Genomic DNA, 26,068 nt, shown 5'->3' on the forward strand with positions numbered 1-26,068 from the left:
CATCCTTATGGGTATGAAGGGTAATTTATGTTTGTAAGTTATATACTGGGGAAAGTCTGGTTTCATAGGAATGAAGAATGTAATGCTCTCATAAAGTGACAGTGTCTACGAAAGAGCTTCACAGACAGAAAGGTACCCTATGGATATGAGAGATAGAGTCGCCCGGATAGGGCTCGTCTCATCTGCCTTGACTTACAGCGCTTTGATCCTATGGGCGTCTCCATTACTCGCTTGATTGCAAGCTTGTTGAGGGTAATGCGAGAGGTGTTAAGTATCCCACTATGCTTCCTATTCCTTCACAGTGTCTGCAACGGTGCTGGGCATACGTTAGGTGCTTAGTTATCAATCCTTTTTCCATATGACCCTATACAGTGCATTTATGCCCCACTCCCCTCAAAGAACACATCTCAGCCACCCATGCTCTTCAACTTGCCTGCCTTGCAAGCAGCCTTCAAGTCCCAACTCAAACACTGCCTGCTCACATCGTCTTTCCTGTCCCCCCAGGCAGTCAGCTCCATCTCCCCTGCCCTCCTTGCCATTTTGTAGGTGTCCCCTTATCAGTACCTATCTTACCACATTACAATATTGATTTGCCTGTCTGATTCCACAGTGGAGCTCAGACGTCTTCAAAGACAGCAACAGAATCTAGGTTTTCTTTGAAGACCCTCAGTAAGTATTTGTTGAGCCACTGAACGCACTCCAGATGAATAAGTGATCTCATTGTAAATACTAAAAACATCTTTTTGGGTCTGTGAATCAGTGAAGGAACAAGGAGTTTAACTTCCAGGAGATACAAATTCAAGGTCTATGCTAGCTAAGCCATAACACCAATCCAGACCGATGGAGTCTGTGGGCTTATTTGCCTTTTCTCCACATTTTTCTCACTTCTCTCACGCTTCCTTAGCCTGCTTCTCCCTCAGAAGCTGCTGTCCTGGCTCTGAAAACACCTTTGCAAATATAGTCCTGTTTGCCAGGTCAGCCAGGATGCTGTCTCTCAACTCTCCCCTGACAGCAAAAGTAGGCCAGAATCCTTCTTCGTCTATGCACGCCCATTACAAAAGAATTCCCGAAACACAGCCCCCAGGGTTCTTGCTTTCATATATCTGTAACCTCGTTGCTGAGGTATTCAGGTGCCCAGATATAAAACAGCCCTAAGGTGCATGCAAACCCAACTTGGCACCCCTGTATTGAGAATCTCCAAGCATGGTGCTGGGCTCTGGGACGACCGTAATGGAAAGCGTAGACTGGCCCACACACGAGTCTTTGCCATGTGCCAGGGGGTGTGGAGGAAGGAGGCTTCTTACACGGTGACAGCTGATGTGCTAACCTGGTATAAAATGCAGCTGTCCCCACTGGTGGTTCTCACTCTGAAGCATCACAGGACTTGTTCTTCAATTTCCAGAGTCAGCATGCCTTTGAATTAAAGAGAGCAGTGCTGGGCTTCCCTGGTGGTGCAGTGGTTAAGAATCCACCTGCCAATGCAGGGGACACGGGTTCGAGCCCCGGTCTGGGAAGATCCCACATGCCACGGAGCAACTAAGCCCGTGCGCCACAACTACTGAGCCCACATGCCACAACTACAGAAGCCCATGCACCTAGAGTCCCTGCTCCACAACAAGAGAAGCCACTGCAGTGAGAAGCCTACGCACCTCAACGAAGAGTAGCCCCTGCTCGCCGCAACTAGAGAAAGCCCACGCACAACAACGAAGACCCAAACGCAGCCAAAAATAAATAAATAAGATAAATAAATTTATAAAAATAAATAAGTAAATAAGTAAAGACAGCAGTGCTCTTGGGGCACCCAGCTGCAGCGCACACAGATGTGGCAGCCAACCCTTCCTGCTTCTGGCATTCCGGAGCCATGGCTCTGCCTCCTGATTTCCTCGAGTGGCCCAGGAATGCTCCTGTGGTGCTCTGTCCTGAAGTTCACTGCTGTCCAGGCTCTGGGGGGCATCCGACGCAAGACCCCATGTTCAAGACTTCAGGGGGACCATTCTGCTTGGTCAACCTCTGTGTTGTTTCCTGGGGAAACTCCAATTCTTTAGGAAAATGGCTCTTGTCAGAGCATAGAAATTGCCCTATTTGCATTGGGGCTTTTTCTAATGCTAGGCTGGTAGTATTTTAGTATGCACGCCTTTTCATCCTTTAAGAGGTATGCTGGCTGTTTCTTTTTACTCTCCTCTCACACTTTTCTTGACAAAGTGGAACCCTTTGAATTCAAAAACCCTCTGAATGGGGCTCTGGCGTCAGGGAAGAGAAGTGGTGAGGACCGGCTGGTAAGAGGCGGCAGGAATGGCAGAGCTAGGTGGGGCTCCAGGCCAGAGAGCTGGTATAGTAGGAAGGAGAAAGGAAGGACACGATGGCCCAAGTGCAGGGGGGACTCGAAGGCAGGGAGGCCAGGTAAGCGTGACAGGTGAGTGGACCAGCACGCCCTCCAGACATTTGCCCTGAGGCCAGAACTGTTTACTTCCTTTCTTCCTTTCATGCTGGACTGGGCACCTCTGAGCCCATGGTAGCTGATGACTGTGGCTATAGAAAGTCCAAGGTCTGCCAGCAGATGGTTCTCGGGAGGAAGCCAGGTCTGAGGCTGGGCTCCCCTCCCAGGGCTGACACCATCTGCATTGTTCCTTCAGGGCCACAGCCTGACTCCTGCCCCAGGCTTCAGAGAGCAGAGCGCAGGGGACGAGGTTCCTCTACACAATATGCAGACAGGTGCTGGCTGCACTATCATCCCTCTAGCTTGTTTCTAACTCTTCTGATTTTTGCCAACAATTGCAATGTTTATTTGGAGACTAAAACGCAGAGCATGGAAATGGTAGAAACACAATGGGGTTATTTAGTAATGCCAGGATCCTGTGTCCTTTAAGAGCTATGTTCACTGTTGTTCATTAAAGGACCTTTATCTTATTTTTTTTTAATTTAGAAAGCATCTTTATAGTTTTAAAAAAAAAATCCACAGAGAGAGAGAAAGAGGGAAAGGGAAGGATGGAGGGGGCGAGGAGGAGGGAGGGAGATAAGTTACATGGATGAAACCAGGCAATCCGCACAGGACAGAAAAGTACAAGTAGTTTACTTTTGAGAGAGAAATAAGCCACTTCTTTGAGTCTCGGGAACCCAGTGGAGCTCATCAAATGAGAATGCAAATGAAGGATGTGCTATGTTTTTCTACATCAGTAAACTTGGTGAAGATCTTTCCTTTTCTGGGTATATGGTATCTTCTCCTTTCACATTTTTTTCCCTTTTCAAACTTCTTCCCTGGAGGCATTACACCTTTTGGAAGCTTGAAACTAAAAATGACTTTCCTGTTGTTGTCTCGTTCCCCTCATAAGGAATAAGTCTGCCTTTCTTCTCCCAAATTCTCCATCAGAGGCAGCTCTGGTTCCTTCAGTAGGTGACTACCTTCTCATTTTCTGCTTTTTGCCTCTTTTAATGTTGAGTGTGGGCTTCCCTGGTGGCGCAGTGGTTAAGAATCCGCCTGCCAATGCAGGGGACACAGGTTCGAGCCCTGTTCCGGGAAGATTCCACATGCGGCGGAGCAACTAAGCCTGTGCGCCACAATTACTGAGCCTGCGTGCCACAACTACTGAAGCCTGTGCGCCTAGAGCCTGTCCTCCGCAACAAAAGAAGCCACCGCAATGAGAAGCTCGCACACCACAACAAAGAGTAGCCACCGCTCGCTGCGACTAGAGAAAGCCCACGCTCAGCAACGAAAGCCCAATGCAGCCAAAAATTTAAAAAACCAAAAAACAAAAAACAAACCCAATGATGAGCGCACAAATGGTGACCTTGTGGTATTGCTGGAAAAAGGAAAAAAGAGCAAAATAAACAACGCTGTGCTACTCGGGGAGATTAAGAGTTAATTAATGCTGGTGGTGCCTTTGTTTCCTTAGCTTCTGGTGTAGGAAGAAAGAAGAATGGGAAAATGGCTCCTACTTCTATTTTGTTTGTTTGTTTTTCATTACTCCATTAATCTCCATAAATAAGGCATGTTTTTTAGTTATAGATCTACTAGAAAAAATGCATATGCTAAACCAGTTGGGTGAAATTAACAGTTTCATTAAATGGATTTTTAAATTGCCAGTTTTATATCACCAGTGACATCAGAGCTTTGATTTTGTGCCACATTTGGAATACAAACTTTAAAGAATGTGCAAAACGAGTGGTTTTCCTTTAGAAGTATTATGATTTTATTATTATACTCGCTAGTGCAGAAAATTGTCTAGATTCTTTTGCAGAGAAAATACTGATTGGTAATGTCTGGGGGGGGGAGTTAAGAATTTTAATAGGTAAAAGAAATAATGAAGGTTTTTCAACCTGCCTCCGTTTCAGTCTGCAAAGTTTTTTGTGTGTTTGCTAAGGATTTGAACTTTGTGAAGGATCCCCCTCCTGATCCTTATTCTCCTGCAATCCCAGTTACCTGGGCAATCCCAGTAATGATTTCTGGGATTCTGTGCCAGAGGTCAGCAGGGCAAGTGTTTCATTTGGACCTCCATTTGGCTTGGAGTCTCTTTTCTCCTCTGAGCCCCCAAAGCCCATGTCTGTGGGTACTCAGGCAAAACTCATCATATTAGTTATTTTTTTAAATGCCTATTTTATTTTATTTTTTGTGTGAAATGGCTTTTTTAAAATTAATTTTTATTGGAGTATAGTTGCTATGCAATGTTGTGTTAGCTTCTACTGATAGCAAGATGAATCTGGCAGAGCAGGTAAGGCTGGAATGAATCGTTAACAAATTGTTAATGTTGCTTTGCTCAGAGTGTGCACAGAGGGGCATCGGAGATGAATAAGTATTTAAAAGTAAATATATGAATAAGTAGGAGTAGGATTTACTCTGCAACTCCATCTGAGTACTGCAGTACACACCAAATCTAGCAGAGAAGGTTCTTATCCTGTCTAATGGTTGGGTAGGATGGAATTTTTCCCTCAACTATGCAAAGGGAGAATCCAAAAGGAGATCCCCGGACTCCTGGTGGAAAAGAGGGTTATTAATCAGATACATCCCAACAGATGAGCAGAGGGAAATGCTCAAGGATGTTCATTGCTGTGTTGCTGGTTATAGCAAAACCAATGGAAGCAACCCAAGAGTCTAAAAATAGAGAACCGGTTGGAAAAACGGCACTGCTATAGAATGCAATACTATTGAAACTTTAGGAAGAATGAGCTTCTGACTGCCTCTGACTGCCGTGGACAGGTATTCGTGGTATGTGGTTAATTTAAAAAAGAAAGTTGACAGATAAACAACAATGATTTACTGTCTAGCATAGGGAACTATACTCAATATCTTGCAAAAACCTATAAAGGAAAAGAATCTGAAAAAGAATATGTATATATGAGTCATTTTGCTCTACACCTGAAACTAACACAATATTGTAAATCAAATATAGTTTGATAAAAAATTACACTCATAAGGGAAAAAAAGTTGAGAGTCCAAACCTATAGGAGCTTTTTGGAAAGAAAATGTATATGTATATAGGCAGATAGAGGTGTAATGAATTATTGTCTATACCAAGGAAAAGTCTGGAAGTATATACACCAAGCTTTCAACAGTTTATCTCCACTATTAAAGAAGGTTTGGGAGAGAGAGGACTTCTGTTTTTGTTTTATACAAATCTATATTATTTGATTTTTTTTTTTTTACAACAAGCAGCGATTTCTTTAGGGATTAAAAACAAAACAGAAAGAGGAGCAAACTCCATGTGTTTAGTTAAGGTGTTGTTTTTAGCACCTACCTCTTGGGATGGAGAGTAAGTAAAAGCAAATCCAAGCTGCTGCCTGTCAGAAACCTGGAGAGGGCGGAGGTGAGGGGTTCCAGGAGCCAGGAGATGGGACTGCCTTAGCGCTGGGTGAGGGGGTAGGTGGGCTCCTTTTCCACAGCTCAGCAAGTGAAGGCATGTGCCCCCCTACCAGGGGCAGCCAGCCAGCCTGTGTGCCCAAAGGGATAGGCATTAGCTCATAATCAATGGTTTGGGTTTCACAGTTTCATCCGTGGATCCCACTGGCTTCTGTGTTGATGTCTTGGAAGAGGCATCAACCTCTGCTAAGGAATTGCCCTTAAATCCAATCTCAAATCCTCTCATTGAGAGTTTTCCCACATTGGAAACTCATCTCTGTTCATTCCTTGATGGAGCGCTGATAGAGTGAGTCTCTTGTTGCCTCCTGGAAGTTGTTAGTGACATTTTAATTTGGGATGGAATGAAGAAAATCAAAGAAAAATGTTGGGTATAATTCTTAGGGGGAGAAAATTTTCATTTTAAATAAATTGACCACATCTCTTTAAATGGAAATTGTACCTATGCAATCCTATATAGCCGTTTGTAACATAGCATCTAGTAGATGCACAGAATAGAATTGTAAACGTTCATTGGCTGAATTAATAAAACGAGAGATGAATAATGTAGACGGACTTTGAAAGACTGTAACAGATTATAGGGCCATATAACTTGCCCATCTGGACTTAAGAGTTTAACAATTCATGGGGGGATTAGGTAAAAGGAAATATCATAGCTTAAAGCAGTCGCGTAAAGAGGTCTCTACCATGGTGGCAAGGTACCTATAAAGACAACTGGTTGCCCATTAATCAGGAGGTAGGGGGAGCAGGGTGAGTAGGAGTCTTGCTTCTGTGACCTGCCAAGCTGGATTCTAAGCTTGGCTCAGCCATTTGCCAGCTTTGGTGACTTTGGACAAGTTAGTCAACTTCTCCAGGCTTCAGTCTCCTCATCTGAAAAATGAGGACGTTAATAATAATACTTACCTCTTAAAATTTGTTTGGATTACATGACATAATTTGCATAAGACACTCAACCCAGTATTTGGCATTTTATAGGCCCTCAATAAAAGTTGACTCATTCTTTTTATTGTATTTAGAAACCCACAAGGAAAACCGGAAGCAAAAGATGATAAGAAAGCATCTCAAAATAAGGTTCTTGTGCTCAACTTTTTACAGCAGCACCTAGGAACTATTTCTGAGATAAAACACACCCCCCTTCTGAGTCTTAGAGGGAAAAAAAAAATCTCTCTGGCAGTTTCGGTGGTCCTGACTTGGTGGTGGGTTACACTGAGTAAATTACTCTCTTGAGGCGCTCTCTCAGCTATAGAAGGCACATCCTTTTCTCCAGGATACTAGGCTGTCATTTAGTGCCAAAGGAAAAGCTGTTTATAGAATGACACCCTGGCATCCCCAACGGGTTTGATTTACCTCCCCAGAAGCTGGTATATATCAAGTCACTGCAGGACCAACCGTATTAATAACTCAGGTGATTTAGTTGGCTGTCCCACTTATTTTGTCGACCCCATGGTAGTTAATTGTGTGTTCTGTGAATTGTGTTATTTACAGTGCCGAGGAACCAAAGTGAATCCGTATTAGAAATTGGTGGGCGGATGTTCGAGAAGGCTGTAAAGAGACTTTCCACTGTTGATGGTCTTCACCAAATTAGCTCTGTCGTCCCCTTTCTGATGGATGCCAGCTGCTGTGGATACCATAAAGCATCCTACTACCTCGCAGTCTTTTATGAAACTGGATTAAATGTACCTCGGGATCAGCTGCAGGTAGAGTATTTCGCGGGCTCCAGGAACATCAGTTACCTGCCTTATATTTGCAGAGTAAGGCTCTCATGCCCCGGGTGGAACTGGACATGTTCATTTTCCCTGGAGTCCTTTAAAAACTTTACACTCAAGAAAAACAGCCTAAGGCTGTGTTAAATACAGGATCTCCCGCTGTCAGTGAGTGAAAAAGGGCACTTTATCCATTTCTAGGCACAGCATGGGGATATGATTGGTATACTGACTGAGGAATAGTTTGAGCAAGGCTTACCAGAAACCCAGTCATTCAAGCACAGTTGCCTCTTACCCAATTCTTGTAACTATTCTGGCTGTGGGTCCAGCATCCCATATGACTTTTTAGCTAAGTGAAATCATCTGGACCTCTAAGCAAAGTATTGTCACATCCAGCCTCCTGTCATTAAAATAAATGTCATACTAGACGGTTTTGTGGTATTGAATCCAAATTTATTATGCAACTTGCCTAACATTTGGAATCGCATTTTTATAAGTGCTGCTAAATGGTCCCTGATCACTTTTAGTTTTTGTTTGTGCACATGGGATCGTGCATCCTGGATTTGAAGAGACTCAGACTGTTTAGACCTTCCCAGGTGGCTCTGTGTTCCTTTCACTTGACTTCTTTGTGTGTGTCTCTGGCTGTAGAAGCTCATGATTGATGGCATGCTTTCCCAAGTCCCTGAGGCAGTCCCCACCAAGGTGGAATAGGGTAGAAGATTCTAGCCCCGTCTCTGTCACAAAATGGCTGGTTGCCCAAGGACATATGACTTCAACTTTCTGAGCCTCTATTTCCTCAACTCTGAAATGAGATGGTTGGACCAGTCGATCTCTAAAGACCCTTCCCAACACTAACGTTCTGAGAGTGTGAAGTTGGGATATGGCCCACCATTCAGATCATCTGACCCTAGGTGATGTAGCTGAAGTGGACCAAGATCCTTAGAACAGTTGTCAGATACACAAAGAGATGCTGTGAGATAAGTCAGGGGAGGACTCCCAATCTTCACTGAGAAAAGGACAAAGGACTTTACAGCTGTTAGACATTGAGAAGGACAGATAACCATTAGAAAGCTCTCGTGGCTTCTTTTCTAACGTTTTTTAAAAAGGCATGTTAACTTGTTTCTGGAATGTCTAAGCTCATATGTAGAGGTGAGGCCAGATGACCTTTCTATGTTTAGGATTTTGTGACCCTTTTCTATGATCTTGTGAACACTGTCCATTTCTTCTTAACAGGGCATGTTGTATAGTTTGGTTGGAGGCCAGGGCAGTGAGAGGCTGTCTTCGATGAACCTTGGGTACAAACACTACCAGGGTATTGATCACTACGCCCTGGACTGGGAGTTGTCCTACGCCTACTACAGCAACATTGCCACCAAGACACCCCTTGACCAGCACACGCTCCAAGGAGATCAGGTACGAGACAGAAGTGGGTGGAAACGGTTATGGCCCTGCTGACTAGAGCTTCCTGAACAGTTTTTTATTTTATTTTATTTTATTTTTAAAAATTATTTGCTTTATTTATTTATTTATGGCTGTGTTGGGTCTTCGTTTCTGTGCGAGGGCTTTCTCTAGTTGCGGCGAGTGGGGGCCACTCTTCATCGCGGTGCGCGGGCCTCTCACTGTCGTGGCCTCTCCCTTTGCGAGCACAGGCTCCAGACGCGCAGGCTCAGTAGCTGTGGCTCACGGGCCTAGTCGCTCCGCGGCATGTGGGATCTTCCCAGACCAGGGCTCGAACCCGTGTCCCCTGCACTGGCAGGCAGATTCTCTCAACCACTGTGCCACCAGGGAAGCCCTGAACAGTTTTATTAAGCGTCTGCACCTGTGGCTGGTTTATTCGCTGGCCTTTAGAGTACAGGCATAATCCAATGAAGAGAAGAGCTTTCTTGCATTCTCCAATTCATATTTCCTCAGTGTGTTCTCAGGCTGAATGCAAGGACCATCCTACATCTATGCGTGAAAAGTGTGGAAAGCTTTTCATGAGTGAGAGGGCCGGTATGGGGAGGGTAGATAACGGCCCTGGACAGATTTTGATTTTGAAAAAAATGTGTACCAGAAACATAGGCATTTTGTCTTTGTTCCAAAACCATGTGAAAGTGGTGGGGTCTGGAGATGTTAGTCAAATTAAGTGAGGGCAGTAAGCCAAGGGCTCCTCAATACGTCACAAGCAAGTGAGGTCTACATAACGAAGAAGCTCCACCCCTAGCTGTGTTCCCGCTGCCGGACGCCTTGGGCAGAAGCGTCTGCCCATCACATGAGCCTCAGTGCTCACAAGTGATGGACAGCAGGCGATGTTTGAAGACCCTGCCCCGTCCTGGGTTAAGGACTGGCTGAAGGGCACTAACCCCAGCCCCTAATTTTGCAGGTTCCCACGTCATATTGACTCATTAGGCAAAGAAATCAGCGGTTCACATCTGCCCAAAAAACAACATGTTACGTTGGACCAACTGATGGTTTGTTTGGGGGACCATGAATAAAAGGGTGCATAAAGGTGATAGTGTAAGAATAAAAAGAAAGCTGCCTTTAGAGGATGTAGATTTGCATCCAGCAGGAGTAGATTATGACGTGGTTGGCTTCTTGGCATGTATTTTTCTGTATCTCTTTCTCCAGAATGGTTTTAAGATGTTTTCATGGTCACAGCACTTGAGGTAGTTAAGTGCAAGTAGTCTGTACCAGGAGATGGCAATTTTTTTCTGCAAAAGACCAGATAGTAAATATTTCAGGCTCTGCTTTTACAGTCACTATTGCAACTACTCAACTCTGCCGAAGACAATATATAAACCAATGGGGTGCCTGGGTTTGTGCAGCCATAGACAGGAGGTTACTGCATGGTCAGATTTGGCCCTGGTTTAGGCCATAAACCCTTAATTTTCCCCCTTATGCTTGGTGAGTCTGGACTGATAGCAGGATTGTGGAATCTGAGGCAGAGCAGCTAACTGGGAACCAGACCGTTCACTCTTCCCCGTGCTGCTCCTGTGTCGCACTCAGAAACCGCCAGTGGAGGAAACTTGTGCTTTGATCATTGGGAACGAATCGTTTCTGGAAAAGAAATCTACAGTGACCACTGTACAGTTATGAAATAAATGACTCAAAGGTACATGTTGTCAGTGAACATGAACCATGAATCAAGCTATAAAATGCCCAAAGGCTGTCTGTATAGCCATTCTAATTCTTTTAGAAAATAATGATTTCTTCTGAGTAAACTTACACACTCTTATCATCGTCATCTGTATTCTCTCGGCGTATATAGGCTATGTGCAAAATCTGACCTCAGTTTGACAGGAATTTATTTATTAATTGATAAAGTTTTTTTTTTAAAGAATTCTTCTGAAAACACATTCATACAAAATCAAGCCACAAAATAATATTGCCATTGTTCTGCTAAGCCTGAACGTGTTAATAAAGCCCTGTATGTATATGTTATACTTTTAGGAATTCTAATTCAGCATAATTCAGCAAGGGGAGATGGTATGTTGCTAACAAGCTCCTTTTCTTTTGAAGATTTGGCCCATGAAGTGTTATGATTAGGAAAGAAAATGTTTAATTGGTCAGAACCAGAGAAGATGAATAGAGAAGATCCATCTTGCAGCTGGAAAGTTGTGTGATTAAGAATCATGGATAGGAATTATACAGTTAGAAGAGTTGTATCATAGCTCATTTTAAGAATGTGTAATTAATGGTTTCTTGAGAATTTAAGCAGGTGTCACACATTGATTTAAATGTCCTTCTGTTGAGAGATCTATTAATTCACCAGCAGCACATGACAAATGAGGAGATATGGAAAGCCAGACCCCTCATTAACAAACCAAGGATCCGTCAGTAACTTCTTTCTTGATTCTTGTTTCATTTTCTCTTTTATGTAACTCGTGGTTCCCATCAACTTCATCTTCTTTATTCATAATCTTGCTTCATGTCACTTCTTTATGATTTAGGGGGACTCTGCTTCAGGTTAAAGAGAAAGAAGATGGTAGGGGTTTTTTTTGATTTTTGGTTTGTTTCTGTGGCTTAATCCCAAATGGATTCCTTTCATTCTCTTCACACCTCAGAATTTGCTCTTCTGAAAGATTTGGTCCTCAGCCTTCTCTGTCTACACCTTCTAGAGGGCAGGGGGTCTCATCAACATCCCTGCTTTCAACTGCCCTCCACATACCGATGACATGCACATCTTATTCTCAGGCTGAGGTCTTTCTTAAAACCCCCACCTGCCATCGTAACATACCACAAAGGGAACACACCACCTCCTCCTCTCCATTCCTCACAGACACCTCAACCAATGGCCCCACTGTCCGTGCCAGCAACGGGGGAGTCACCTTTGATCCCCGCATCACCCTACCAGTTCTAATCCCCAACAGCGTTACATGCAGCTCTCCTTCATCATCTCTCCCCTGAGTGACTCTGACAGCCTCCTGTTCTACTCTGAGTTATGGAATGAATTGACCCCTAAATTCATATGTTGAAGCCCTCACCCCCAGTACCTCAGAATGGGACACTGCATTTGGAGCTAAGACCTTTGAAGAGAGGATTAAGTTAAATGGAGTCATTAGTGGCCCTACTCCAGTATGACTGGTGTTCTTACAAGGAGAGGAGATTGGGACGTAGATGAAACAGGGGGACAGCCATGTGAGGACACAAGCTAAGGAGAGGGGCCTCAGAAGAAACTAAACCTGCCAGCATCTTGATCTTGGACTTCCAGCCTCCAGAAGTGGGAGAAAATTAATTTCTGTGGCTTAAGCCACGCAGTCTGTGGCGTTTTGTTACGGCAGTCCTGGCAAATGAATTCACCTCCTAACTGGCCTTTCTGTTGCCAGTCTTGTCCCTCCCCATTTTCTTCCCACGGAGGCCACAGCGGGCTGTTGACAGTGGAGGTTCTCAACCTGACTGCACATCAGAATCACGTGGGGACTCAGAGAATACCTCTGTGCAGGCTCCGCCCCACAGTCTTATTGAAGTGACAGAGGGAGGGTCCAGGCATATAATAGGTGTGTATATGTCTATGTGCATGTGTAGCTTTAAATAGCTCCTCAGATGGGCGTAACGTGCAGTCAGCGTCGAGAAGTACTGACCCGGAAGCACTAAGTCCAGCTCATCACCTGGCATAGGAGACGTTCCTTGATCTGGTTTCTCTCTGCTTCCCCAACCTCAGCTCTCAGCGATTCCATGTTTGGCCTGCCCACCCTGGCAATGCCAAGCTTTTGGTCACACCATGCTGTCCACAATTCCTGGCCCTGCTCAATCTCCTCTGCCTGGTTTGCTTTCTCCACTCCCACCCCCCTTTTCCTGCCTCCTGACCACCCCCTCCTGCTAGGATGCTGGGCTCAGACACCACCACCTCCTTGGATCTTCCCTTTGCTGTGCCGCCATGGCACCCGGGCACACCGCCGCCATTGCTCTATGATGGGTGCTGTGTGCGGGTCTCGGAGCCGGCTCTCCCAGTAGACTGTGAGCTCCCCGAGACAGGCACCTTGTCTGTTCACGTCGGTGACCCCAGTGCCCAGCCCTGTGCTTGACATGTAGTTGGCACTGACTGTTTACTGATGGGATGGTGGGCAGCATGAGAGTGCCGAGTATCCGGTGATGGACACAAAGCGATCACGTCTCGTTGATTCTCTGGTGCTTTTTGATGCAACCAGTGTTCGTTGTTGATGGCAAGCACCCAGCCACTTGGCTTTCAACTCTGCCCCTCTTGCATTCAGCACCGCCTTTGTATGAGGAACCCCCCGTTTGGGGAAACTTGGGTACTTGCTTCCCTGTCTCTCTCCATCATTACACCTGATATTCCTCCATTCTTACTTTAAAATCCCTAAAATGTTAAATTTCAACAAAGAAAACTTACACCCCCCCATTGGGAGCCAAACATTATAGCTGATTTTAAACACGCTAAGAGGCAGGTTCCTCATGGTGGTGTCTACAGGCCCTGACGGAAGTAGTGGTTTAAGTGTAGCCTCTGAAATTGCCCTGCTCCTGAGTTCCCAGGAGCACTGGCCGGAGTGTTATATTTCACGACTTCAGAGAATGCAGACGCTCCAGAAAATGGGGGGCTGCCGAGAGCCTTTTCTCTCCAGGTCCAAATTCCACCACATCCTTCGCCCTCCCTACTCCCTCCCGGCTCTGCGCTCTGTCCTGCCTTTCCTGTGATTGATTGCAGACAGCTGATATGATGTGAACACTGCCCTTGCAGCCTATAGGCTGAGCGGAGAGAAAGGAGGTAAAGCGTATGAAGAGTCAGTGTCTGTAGGACAGTGTGATGCCTTCTCTGACACTGGGTCCAGGGGCATCTGAGGACTGTAGAGTCTCTGGACATTGGACCTCCCCTAACCTGGTCAGCTGGTTTTAACCCTACAGTATAGTCTATGAACTGCTCATTCTAGAAACGTTGATTTTATAACACAGCAACAAAAGCAATCCACCTCCCCGGGAAGGCACAGAAGGTTCCAGAACTGGTCAGTCTGGGACTCTGAGTCCCTGTCAGCTTCTCCCCAGCTCTGCCCCCCACTGTGGCCTCCACCGTTCCTTCTCCACACCAAAGCTTCTTCTGGGATTGGTCACTTTCCCATCTGAGGCATCATTCCCTGGTCTCAAAATGTTTGATGATGAACAACCCAACACTGCTCCCTTTTAGGGGTTGTTCCTTCATCAGATGTCTTTGTAGATGGTTGGCTTTCACAGAAGGCCTTGGACGTGTGGCTCTGACTGGTGCTAGTTGCCACTCTGGGGACCCCAGAGCTGTGAAGACACAACCACTGGCCCAGGTGTGGCAGGCAACTGTGGTGTGGTTCCAGAGCCAGTTTGCCTGGTTCAGGACCCAGGTCTGCATTCACCGGGTGTAAAATCTTGGATAATCCCACTCACTTTTCTGTCTCTGCACAGCTTTTTCACCTGTAAACACTGCCATGACTGTCTGTACCTCACAGAGTTTATAGCATGTATAAATTAATCATATGATGTGTGTTGAGTGGACCTCAGCACACAATGTGGATTCTCTCAAATGTTTCCAGCTCCAGCACTCCCTCCTCAAATTTGTCCCTATCTTCAAAAGCACTGAATTCTCTTAGATAGATCTTCATCCCCCCAACGTAAGGCTTTGAGCTGTACAAAACTGCAAATACCAACAGGAAGGCTAACGTTCTAAACTGCTATCAGCCCTTTACATGATAGAATGAACAAAGGACCTAAAAAATGACGAGTTACCATTCCTGAGAGCTTCCCATGTGCCAGATGCTCTACTAAGATCTTTACAAACAATCTCATTTAATCCTCATGCAACTCTATGAGGTCAGTACAAGTATTGTTCCCATTATACAGATGGGGCAACTGAGACTCAGGCAAGCCAAAGAACTTGCCCAAAGTCACACAGCAAATGAGTAGTGGAGCCTAGATTTGAACCTGGATGTTACTAACTCTTTACACTATAAAAAATAATGGCTAATAGGTGGAGTGCTTTTGATGTAGCAGATACCACTCTAAGCTTCATTTTTATGGATATAGAAACTAAGGCTCAAATAAATAAAGTCAGTGGCCCAAGGCCCACAGGTAGTTAGTGGTGAGTTAGAATTCATGTCCACTGGGTCTGATGCGAAAAGTTGTGCTCTTAATGGCCCTGCCCTACTGCAAAGCTCAACGGTACTACCCAGGGAAGCAGGAAGGGGCTAGGTCAGGAGACAGTGATATAAAAGACGAAAGAATTCCTTCTTCAGAGTGATGCATGGTTGCCCAGGTCCCCTGCAAACGTGGCCTTTGCCAAGACCCCTCTCACGACACTGTTAGATGGAGTTCACTGTGTATAAGGGGAGACGATGAAACAGCCCCCATCTGCTTCTCCCAGATGCATGAGTCATTCACAGGATGGTGCGGCTAGGTGAGGACTATGGGCCCCACAGCCAGCCAGCCTGGGTTTGATTCCAAAGTTTGAAGAACGTAGGTAAGTTACTTAACCTTTCTGGGCCTCAGTTTCCACATCTGTGAAATGGGGATATTGATGGTGACTGTCTTGTAAGGTTGCAAAGATTCAGTGAGTCATTCTGGGCCAAGCAATTGGTCGCCGCACACAGTTCTTGCTGGTGATTATGATATGTTACCACTGCCAGAGAGTAGCAGAAACACCTAAGAGTATAGATCCTTGCAGGGTAGAAACTCTGGCTTCATGTGTTCTGTGTTTCATTCAAGTCCCATGACAAAGTTAAGGAGGAAGAAACAAAATAAGGAAAAGAAGAAAATTAACCCCAAATCAAAACACCCAAGCTCTCCAGTTGAATGAAAACCTTCTAGCTGAGAATTCTATTGTTCTAGCAGCCTGAGCTTCAGCCCAGGATTTCAGGGCCTTCCCGCTAGAGGGCGACATCATGGGGGAGCCCATCAGAGCCTGTCTTTGGAGTCAGACCAACCTGGCTTCCAGGGCTAGCTCTACAGTGTGACCTTGAGTTCATGGTTTCACCTTCTGAGCTTCAGTTTCTTTACATATAAATTGAGGACACTGATATTTGGGCCACAGCCCTGCTGTGAGGATTAAATGAGAAAAACATTTGTTAAACACCCCACACATACTTGGTTTCAGTCAAAGGTGGTGGGCATCATTATTCCAATTGTTGCTGTTTGCTGGGAGGCGTGTCAAGGTTAGACATCCAGCAGGAATTGATACCACTGGGTTCCTAGCTCTGTCCCCAAGTTTGCCCCCTATTGCCCCTGAGAGGGACCTTTGGCTCCACATGGCCACAGCTGAGTGACCCTCTCAGGAATGGGCTACAGGCTAGTGCTTGTGATTCTAAGTCATTTTCTTCACTGACAAACAGAAAGGGTCAGAAGGAAAATCAGGCCTGGCTCCTTGTTCTCTAAGGCTTGTTCCCAAACGCATCCAGATCCAATTTTTTCACCATCTGTTTGTGGCCCTGAAGCCCTTCCCAGGCGCTCCTGGTACTGTTAGATAGCGTTCATCATGTATAAGAGGAGACTGTCAAACAACAAGACCATTTTTTGGATAAGCAGCCAAAATTTATACATAAAAATGAGTCTTATTTTCTTCAAAGGAGGCAGATACCTGGGAGGCTGTGTGCAAATTCAAAACATTTTGTGAACTTTCCCTTGGGTTCCTCTTTAGAACCTCTGGCACATTCTTGCTCACATCCTCAGAGTTAAAATGCCCTCTTCTTTTCAGTGTAGATTTCATTTTGAAATAGCCGAAAGATATCGGAGGCTGAGCCTGCTAAATAAAAAGGGTTTAGTCATGCAGGATAATGACACTTTGGAATAAAAAAAATAAGGTTATACTTAGAAAATCTTGATTTACCTTTTTTGATGCCGTGTAATCTGGCTCTGCGATCAGCAGCACAGAGGTGGACTTCTGAATTAGCCTGAGCGATGGAAGAGGAAGTGGAATAAATTTTGTCCTCCCAAGGAAAACACTTTGATAGGAACAAAAATACCCATTTAGATATAGGACATGTGATCCATTCATTTAAAAAAGAATTTGATCTCATGGCTCTGTGGACACACCTCATATTTCAATTATTCATATAGTTTTTACTTGAGCAGTTGCTGCTTTAAGAATAATGTCATGTCTTTTGCATGCCCACATCATTTGGATATTTTCATTCTCCCTTCTTCTCCCCTCCTTTCCTCCCTCCCTCCCTTCCTTCCCTCCTTCTTTTCTTCCTTCCTTCCCTTTTAGGCATACGTTGAGACAATTAGACTAAAAGATGATGAAATTCTCAAGGTACAAACCAAAGAAGATGGAGACGTCTTCATGTGGCTGAAGCATGAAGCTACTCGAGGCAATGCAGCAGCTCAGGTAAAAATGCGTTCCACAGTTTTGGAAAGTCTCTCAGCCACGATAGACCAGGTTACGCCGTGATAATAAAGTATCCCAAACCTAGTGGCTTAACACAACACCAGTGTATTGTTGTTCTCTGTTGTTGTCACTACACGTCCAATGGGGGTGGCATGGGCTGTGCTCTCATAGTCCCCTAGGAGCCCAAGCTAACAGAGGCTTCACCAAAACATGCTTCCAAAGCCATTGCCGCAGGACGACGCCGCGACACATCACAGGCTGAGTCTTAACGCTTCTGCTCAGAAGGGGCACGAGTCATTTCTCACATTTCATTGGCCAAAGGAAGTCAGCTGGTCACTCTTGACCTGAGTGAGCCGGAAATGTAGTCCAACAGGGCCCAGAGGAGAGAGAGCCACGATATTTATGATCAGTCCTAAGACTACCATCAGACATTTTAGTGCATCAGATAGAAATATAAAGAAGCATCCTGGGGTGCAGGAGAGATTAGGCGGTCATCGAGAAGAAGGCCACAAAATCAGCTAGGAGAATAATAGAAAATCTGTGTTGCATGTAAGACCAAAAGGATCGACCTTGTCTCTTGAACATGTTTTGTCTTTTGGATAGACCTGTAAGAGGTACAAGAAAGGGCAGAGGGATGGGAGGACCCCCCCCACCCCATCTGACTTCTTGCCCTGATTTCACTATGAAGAAAAGTCCTTATGGGAGCCAGCTAAGGCTGATTGCACTGGAGGAAGGAAAACTCCTTCCCTAAGGATGGATTTAGCTTTTGCTTTGAGTTCCCAGTGAGCACAGTGTCAGGAAGAGCCTCTGCTCTGGGTCTGCTAAGCAGGCAGAAGACCAGAGGTGGGAAAGAGAAAGAAAACCAAAGAACGCATTGGCAAACAAACACTTCAGAGACCCGGTAGTAACGGGTCTCCCACCCCTCCTTAGAGGTCTTCCTAGCGTCTCAGAAGATGCTTTCCTGGAAGTTACAAGGTTTTCTTTTGGGGGGTGGAGGATGGAAGAGAAGAGAAGGAGATGAGAGGAGAAGTAGAAAGAAGGAAAGAAAATCAAGGCCCACAAGGGGCCAGAATGATAACAAATGTTGCCTGTGCTTCTGTCTTGGGCTCTGTCCCAGCCTGCAGTCTTTCTAGTTCAGGAAGGAATTCCAGTGCATAGTTCGGGAAATGTTGCTGCCAGATTTCATGGGTGCTCCAGAGCTTGCGTGAACATTCCTAACAAAGACACTTCTTCCCTCCTTCATTCAGCAAATCTTTGTTGCGTTGCTTCTATGAGTTTCTGTTGAGTTCTGCTGGGTGGGACCTGGGGGCACAAGGGCAGACAAATAACGTCTTGAGATCCCTACCACCAAAGACCCCCAGCCTCGATCGAGTCTCATGGTGGAGCCAGCCATGTAGACAGATGCTGGGAAAGTGCTGTAGGGAGATACCCTGATGTGGATGTGCACAGGCCTCCATGCTGTTCACTGGGCCAAGAGGACGGACAGTACCGCCCAAGGAGAGGGCACTTCACGAGAGCAGACAGTGTGGTTGTTGATCCATCAGCTCTGGCCTGGGCGCAATAGATTACTTCACATACACACACACACACACACACACATACACACACACCCCCCCCCCCACACACACCACCAACACACACACACACACACCCCACACACATACACACACACACCACCCCCCCACACACCCCACACACATACATACACACACCCCCCCACACACACACCCCCCACACACCCCACACACATACACACACACACATGCACACACCACCCACACACACACACCACACACACACCACCAACACACACATACACACACCACACACACACATACACACACACCACACACACATACACACACACCACACACACATACACACACCACCTACACACACATACACACACCACCCACCCACCCACACACACACATACACACACACACCACACCCCACATACACACACCCCACATACACACACACACCCCACTCACATACACACACACACACACCCACTCACTCACACACACACACCCCACACACATACACACACACACACACACCCCGTCCACATGCACACACACAATTTCCAACTTGTGTTAATGACTTGTATTGACACCAGTTCATCTTCAGGGCTCTTGTCCCCAGGAGGAAGATAACATGTGTCTACTTAAATCTTGGTTCTCAATATAAAAACATTTTAAACTAGGTTTGCCTTCCCCCCTTTTTAAAGTCTTGTTTATTAAGCCTAACACAGGAAAGTCATTATTCTAAATTGCTATTGTCTTGAAGCAACGGCTGGCCCAGATGCTGTTCTGGGGCCAGCAAGGCGTAGCCAAGAACCCGGAAGCAGCTATCGAGTGGTACGCCAAGGGTGCCCTGGAGACTGAGGACCCCGCGTTAATATACGACTACGCCATCGTGTTATTTAAGGTAAGAATCACTCAATTTGTGCTGAAATTGCACAATTTCTATCAGACTTCCCAAGTGGTTTCCTGTAGGCATGCAGGCAATCAGGGAGCCTGTAACTGAAGAACCTTAGGACATGCTTCTGTCAGTCTGGATGGAAAGGGGTATTTGCTGAAAAGGCAGAGTCAGAAGCAGTTCCCTGCTCTCGTTTTTAATCATTTGTCTTAGGTTTGACACCTGGATTCTCTCTGCTTTTGCAAGGACTGGCATTCTGGAGAAGACACCCATATTTTACAGATTGGTACACGGCCAGCAGCCCCAAAGGTGCGGCAAGTTCTCTATCAGGCAGAGTTATCATTGAATTACAGCTAAGACCAAGTGCATGTTTGGCCTGGATCCCAACAGTCCCGTGGATCGATACAAAGATCTTGGTTTTAAGCCAACAGGAGAGCAGTGGGACGGATGGGAAGACCATTAGCCCAGGAGATAGAGGATGGAGTTCAAATCTCTCCTCTGAAACGATTAGCTGCATCCTTGGACTTATCCGATCTCATGAGACACTGGTAATGACCACAGATGGAGTGAAATAACCTAAGGAAGGGGCTCCAAGAACTGTAAAATGCTTTACAGAATAATAATATTTCACATTGATTGATGCACATTACCTGATGTACATGTATTAACACATTCAATCCTTGAGACAACTTTGCGAGGTAGGTATCATGGTGTATTATGATAGCTGTTTATATGTGTGGTGACAGAGGCTCAGAAAGGGTTTGTAACTTGCCCAAGGTTGAACAGCTGGTGTGTTTCAGACCTGGGACTGGAGTGCTCTTCACCCCTGAATGCAGAGACATCAATTCACCAATCTTGGAAAAGCTGTTGGCTCTAGTAAGGAAACCCTTGGTCCCTATGTCCAGACCCAAAGGAGGCAGCTGCCCACAGAGAGCGAGTGTCTTCAAACAAGGACGTGGATGCACGTGGCTGAGCTTATCTCCAGAACCACAGCTGTGGCCGCTCACTGATTAACAACCAAGAGCCCAGACATTTTCTTTGTAGTCGTTAAATCAACATAGAAATGGTTTGACTCTTAGCCATATGCCAATGCATTTGTATATTTATATAATAAACACCCATTCTAGGCTGACAAAATGCCAGACTCTGTGCTAGATGGAGGGACATATGGATGCATGAGCCTCTTCCCTGACCTCAGGGGTCTCAGATACTCGTGGGGAAGACAGAGGACTGAGACAGGCACAGAGGAGAGGCACCAGTCCACCAGAGTTGGGGCTGGCCACTGCCCAAAGTGCAGAGAAGATAAAGGCATGACTCAGACATTACTTCTGCCCACCAGGAGCTTGAAATCTAGAGGGAAAGCGAAAGACATAAATGATACAGGAGGTGACAGGATGTTTCTTCAGGGTCTGATTTCCCAAACCTTAAAGCTTTTTTGGTTTTCCTGCATTCTAAGTTATCTCTGAGTGGGAGGATGGAAGCCCTTTATCTACATCTCAAGGTAGATTTTTACCTCTGGCCAAAGGTGTCTTTAAGTATTTTCAATGTAAAAAAAACCCATACAAAAAATGAACTTTCCAAACATGGAGAATGGCAATGTGCTCTCGGCTTGTTGTCTTGTGTGGATATTCGGCTTATTGTATTCAAAGATGGCGCCATGATGACGGCTATAGTTTGTCCAAGACGGTCAGATACATCCCATTTCACATCCACATGAGGACGGAGCTTGGGCTTTTACTGCAGGAACTGTCCTCCATGGATTCATTCAGTGGATGAAGTTATTGAGCACTTGCTATGCATCAGGACTTTACACTTCTCTCACTTTACAACTTCCAGTACTACTCAGACTTGTGCATAGTGTGTAGTCTTTGTGCAAGAACTCACCCCACTTCTGATTATATAATTACACTGGAAAATCCCTGGCCTAGAACTCAGAGTATCTGAGTTCTGGTTGCAGATCTAACTGCGTGGTTTTGGGTAAGTCAACCCCTCTGGGCCCCAGTTTTATTCCTTGAAAACAAAGAAGTTGGAGAAAAGCTTTGAGCGCAACCAGGTTCTGACATTTTGTCATCCTGGTCGTTCTGTTGCTTTCCCCGAAATCCAAAAAGGTTGTCTCATTGCTCCATCCACTTACTACAAATAGCCTTCATGTCCTTTTGTCTTTCCTCTCCCTCTCTAATTAAACAAAGTAATGGTGCACTTCTGAAAAATATTTTCATCTTCCACTTTGCTTCAGCTCATCGGTTTTATGAAATAGGTAAGTTAAAATCGAGTAGAAACTCATTGTATGTAATTTAACCTTTATTTGGATTCAGTTTTATTTTGGGTCCTGGAAAACTACAAAGACAGATTCTGCAGCATGTTTTCTGTATCCTGTAAGGAGGTTACGGATCATTATACTTTCTCAGCATGGGAATTAAAATATATAGGAGAAAATACAGCATGGCAGTTATAAACTTGGACTCTGGAGACTGCGTTCAAATCCTGCCTCTACTCCTTGCTCACTGTGTGATTCTGGGCAAGTTTCTCTGATGAGAATGATAGCAGCACCCCGGCTGGGGTTGGGAGGATTAGATATGGCAGGAGAGTTCTTGGCCCACGTTAATTAACACAGGAATGTTTGCTAGTGCTCTCTTCATTTACTGTAGAGCTAAGAATTTAAATAGAGTTAATAGCTGTATTCATTGCAAAGCCCTCTAACATTGTATCACACGTGACCCTGTCAAGCGCTGAGTCTGAGACCAGGAGGACTCCATGGGCTGTGTAGGTCAATAACAGACTCTAAGTGAGCTTGGAAGCATCGGGGTTTTCATCCGGCTCCTCTTACTTGCCATCTGCATGGTCAGAGCTCTGTTGAGAGAGCCCTCAGGGACCCCTCCTGCTCCCCCATTTTCCCACGTGGTCCTGCAGACACCCCCGCGTGGTCCCACGGAGTCCTGCTCTTTTAACAAGAACTTGAAAGCCACATCTCTCTCTGTGATGCACAAACCACCTCTGCTGGAAAAAACTTGATTTTGCTGGAGGAAGCTTGTCAGTTTGGCAGCGTCTGAGGGAACAGATTCTAAGGGGTCCTGTCTCCTTCACCACTGGCTCTCGAGCTGGTTCTGAAGCCACAGTGCTCCACCTTGGGGACTCCCACGAGGACGCTGGAAGGTTGCAAATGACAGCCTGATAACTCTTGACTGTCCGACACAGATAAAGTGCTTTGTCTGCTCACATATTAGGCAATCCCCAGAGAAACACAGCCAGGATGACCAGACGCATTTAACCTTATTCATGGCTTCTCCCAACAGCACCTGCGGATTGACGGGAATATGATTTCACTGGACCATCAATGGGGAATTTTTATGGATGCTAAACTGGGAGGGTGAGGTTTATTGCCTCTCTTCTACAAATATATGCAAAATACTGATGATGATGATGATGATGATGATGTAACAGCTCTGTATATAGAAATTTTCAAGATTAGATTTTTAATTGAGAAGGCTTGGGCTTTAGTATCTTCTATTGAACACTGACAGATTGGTGGGATGGTTTTGCATGCAACTCTGCGTTTATTTTCTTCGTGATCATTGCTGTTTATCATTGTTTAGGGTCAAGGAGTAAAAAAGAACAGACGGCTTGCCTTAGAGCTGATGAAGAAAGCAGCTTCCAAGGTAACACTTGTGCATATTGTCAGAGGGAAACATTTCCACCACACACACCCACGCTCTTACAAGTCGAGGAGAGTGAATGGCCAGCCTTCTGAAGAAGGTAGAAATGCAGTGGGGAGGGAGGGGTCGCTGGCATTGAAGTGATTAGTCATTTTTGAGCTACAGCATATACAGAAACCTGCACAATGAGGACGGCAAAATTCGAAAGCCAAACTCACTTTCCAGTCGATAGAATTCAGACCGATTTTGTTTGAAGGCTAAAATTATAACCAAGGGCTGCCCTAGTAACAAGCAGCAGCAGGGGGGCTCTTTGAAATTGAATGGGTATAAATGCCATTGAATTAGGAAAACCAAAAGCCTGAATCCTCTAAGGTTAACCCTGTTGTGTCCAATGCTCATTTGCTTCTCCGTGCTTTAACAAAGGGGCTGTTTATCAAGTTTATTGCCGAGTTTAGGAATTATTTTCCTTTTGTCACTATTTACTCTTCAAAGTTACCTTCAAGCCAACTAGTTTAAATATTGCACTACAGAATGGAGGTTATGATATCACCTGTGAGGGGACACACACACACACACACGCACGCGCATGCACACAGGCATGCATGCATACGTATCCCTGCGTGCAAACCCCCAATGCATGAACATCCACACGTGCACACTCACATGTGCATGCATGCAGATTTGCAAGTAAATGGATTGGTAGAAACCGTAATTTTACAACCTTGACAGGGCCCTTTATAGCCCTTCAGGCTCTTGAATGTGCCTCCCTCCCCAAGGCGGATAATATTTGCCCTATCAACAAAGGCTCCTAAAGTAACCATGCCCATTTTTCTTCCTCAATTCCCTTTCTTTAGGGAGCTCAGAGTGTCTTTTTTTCTGTAGAACAGGAAGTTGGAGCATGGAGTAAGAATGCCAAGAGGCTTTTTCTCCACCTGTGTGGTTTCTAGAGGACACGTGACCCAGGAGAAGGGAACCGCTGAAGCGCACGCCAGCTCCTGACCCTGACACAGACTATAGGGCAGAAACAGAAAAGCAGCTTAATGGTGGTCACTGAGGGCATGGTTGCAGAGCATCCTAAAATGGGGAAGTAATGGGGCTTCCTGGCAGGTGTGAAATTTGCATCTCTTTAGCATGCTAGTGGTGAATTGTTGTCTAAGGTGCTTTATTCTGAATGTAGTTTTGGCAGAGCTGAGAGGAATATTGGAGGAAATGCAGTTTTATGGCCTGGAGTACTCGCATTCTTAAAAGTGTTACATGATTCTCACCCATTCATTCTGCAGGGAGTTATTAAGCCCTTCCTCTTTGTCAGGCACTGTGGTGAAGCACAGAGGTTGATTTTTGGAATTAGCTAAAAGTCACTTGGATACAGCTGGAAATGTCCGGAATAAGGTGTGAGCGTTAAGAAATAAAACAAGATTTCTTGTGGGGCTCCTGATCTGGGTCCAAATACAATTTCTAAAGGACATTCTGGGAATGTTTTGAGTGATGACCGGTACCTTTGAATAAACCTGTGTGTCTGGAGGTGAGCATTGCGCAAGCCATTTTGATATGTATTCCGTAAGCTTATTCCAAAGCTGGTTCTTGCCACTATATATCACGTGGTCTATTACTTCACGGAAATGCATTCATCCTGCAAATTCTCAGGAGGCTGCCTTGCATCTGGTACCGTGCAAGGCTCAAGACGAATGCCTCTATGACTGATCCTCGGCACTGACACCATCCCAAGTGTTGACTATCTTGAGGGCCTACGAATCTGAACCCTACTCTTGATCCTCAGGGTGTAGGATTTGGATTCTGTTTTGTGTGTCATCAGCGTTCAAAGGATGGCTTTCGTTCGTTTGTCGAGTATTTATTGAGCACCTACTCTACGCCAAGTACTAACATAGGTGCTTGGAATACAAAGCAAAGATCCCTGCCCTCATGGAGCATCTGTTCTAATGGGCCTTGTCTGTTTCTTTCTCCTGGTCTTCCTGGCACCTGGAGTCCAACGTGAAAAGTAGGAGGTAGAGCATTTTAGGAGTCGTTGCAGACTGAAAAGGCTGCAGGCTGGTATCTTGGCATCCATTATTGAGGGATACCTGTCCTTCACTTCTGAAAGGGGAGGCAAAAGAGGTTTGGTTCCACACTTGGACCCTAACTTAACCTGTCTCACAGATGCGAGGGCACTCACTGTTTGCTTCTCCAGCCCTTTTCTCCCCTGCTTGTCCATGGTCTTGTGGATCTGGCAGGAAAGGAGGAATCAGAGCACCGAATGCCCGGGTTTGCGCACTTACACCCCTGCAGGGCTCCTGAGCCTTCAACAACCAGGCTGGAGCAGGTGGGGGCATCTGGGGAGAGCCCAGGCAGGCCCCTGAGAGCACGAATCAGCAAGAACAAGGAGGCTTAAGACTAGATGCACATGAACCAGGCCTTCTGTGGTACGGTCCCAATTTAGACACAGTTCTGAAACCACCCCCCTCCCCTCTGCCTCAGCCCCAAGCGGTCCCACAGCACCTGTGCTTTACAAGTAGGCCATTGCGGCTGCTTCCCACAGAGGGTTTGTTGGTGTTCAGGGCAGAGTAATCAAAAGATGGGCAGGCAGGTCACCTAGAAATCATCCCAGCCAAGGCAGGTTTCCGGCCTCCTGTCACACTTGAGCGGTCATGAATTTCAAGGGCATTGT

At 45.6% G+C, this 26,068-nt stretch overlaps 1 protein-coding gene across 1 annotated transcript in view; it reads left to right on the forward strand.

The window, feature by feature from the left end:
- Positions 1-26,068, forward strand: part of SEL1L3 (SEL1L family member 3) — a 98,995-nt gene that overhangs the window by 45,115 nt on the left and 27,812 nt on the right. Inside the window, exons 10-14 of the mRNA XM_068543137.1 lie at positions 7,334-7,545; positions 8,785-8,964; positions 17,210-17,329; positions 19,622-19,762; positions 23,347-23,409. Coding sequence (XP_068399238.1) covers positions 7,334-7,545; positions 8,785-8,964; positions 17,210-17,329; positions 19,622-19,762; positions 23,347-23,409 — 716 coding nt within the window. The remainder of the gene's footprint in view (positions 1-7,333; positions 7,546-8,784; positions 8,965-17,209; positions 17,330-19,621; positions 19,763-23,346; positions 23,410-26,068) is intronic.

The sequence above is a fragment of the Eschrichtius robustus genome, chromosome 4 (assembly GCF_028021215.1).
Source record: "Eschrichtius robustus isolate mEscRob2 chromosome 4, mEscRob2.pri, whole genome shotgun sequence".
Classification (NCBI taxonomy): Eukaryota; Metazoa; Chordata; class Mammalia; order Artiodactyla; family Eschrichtiidae; genus Eschrichtius; species Eschrichtius robustus.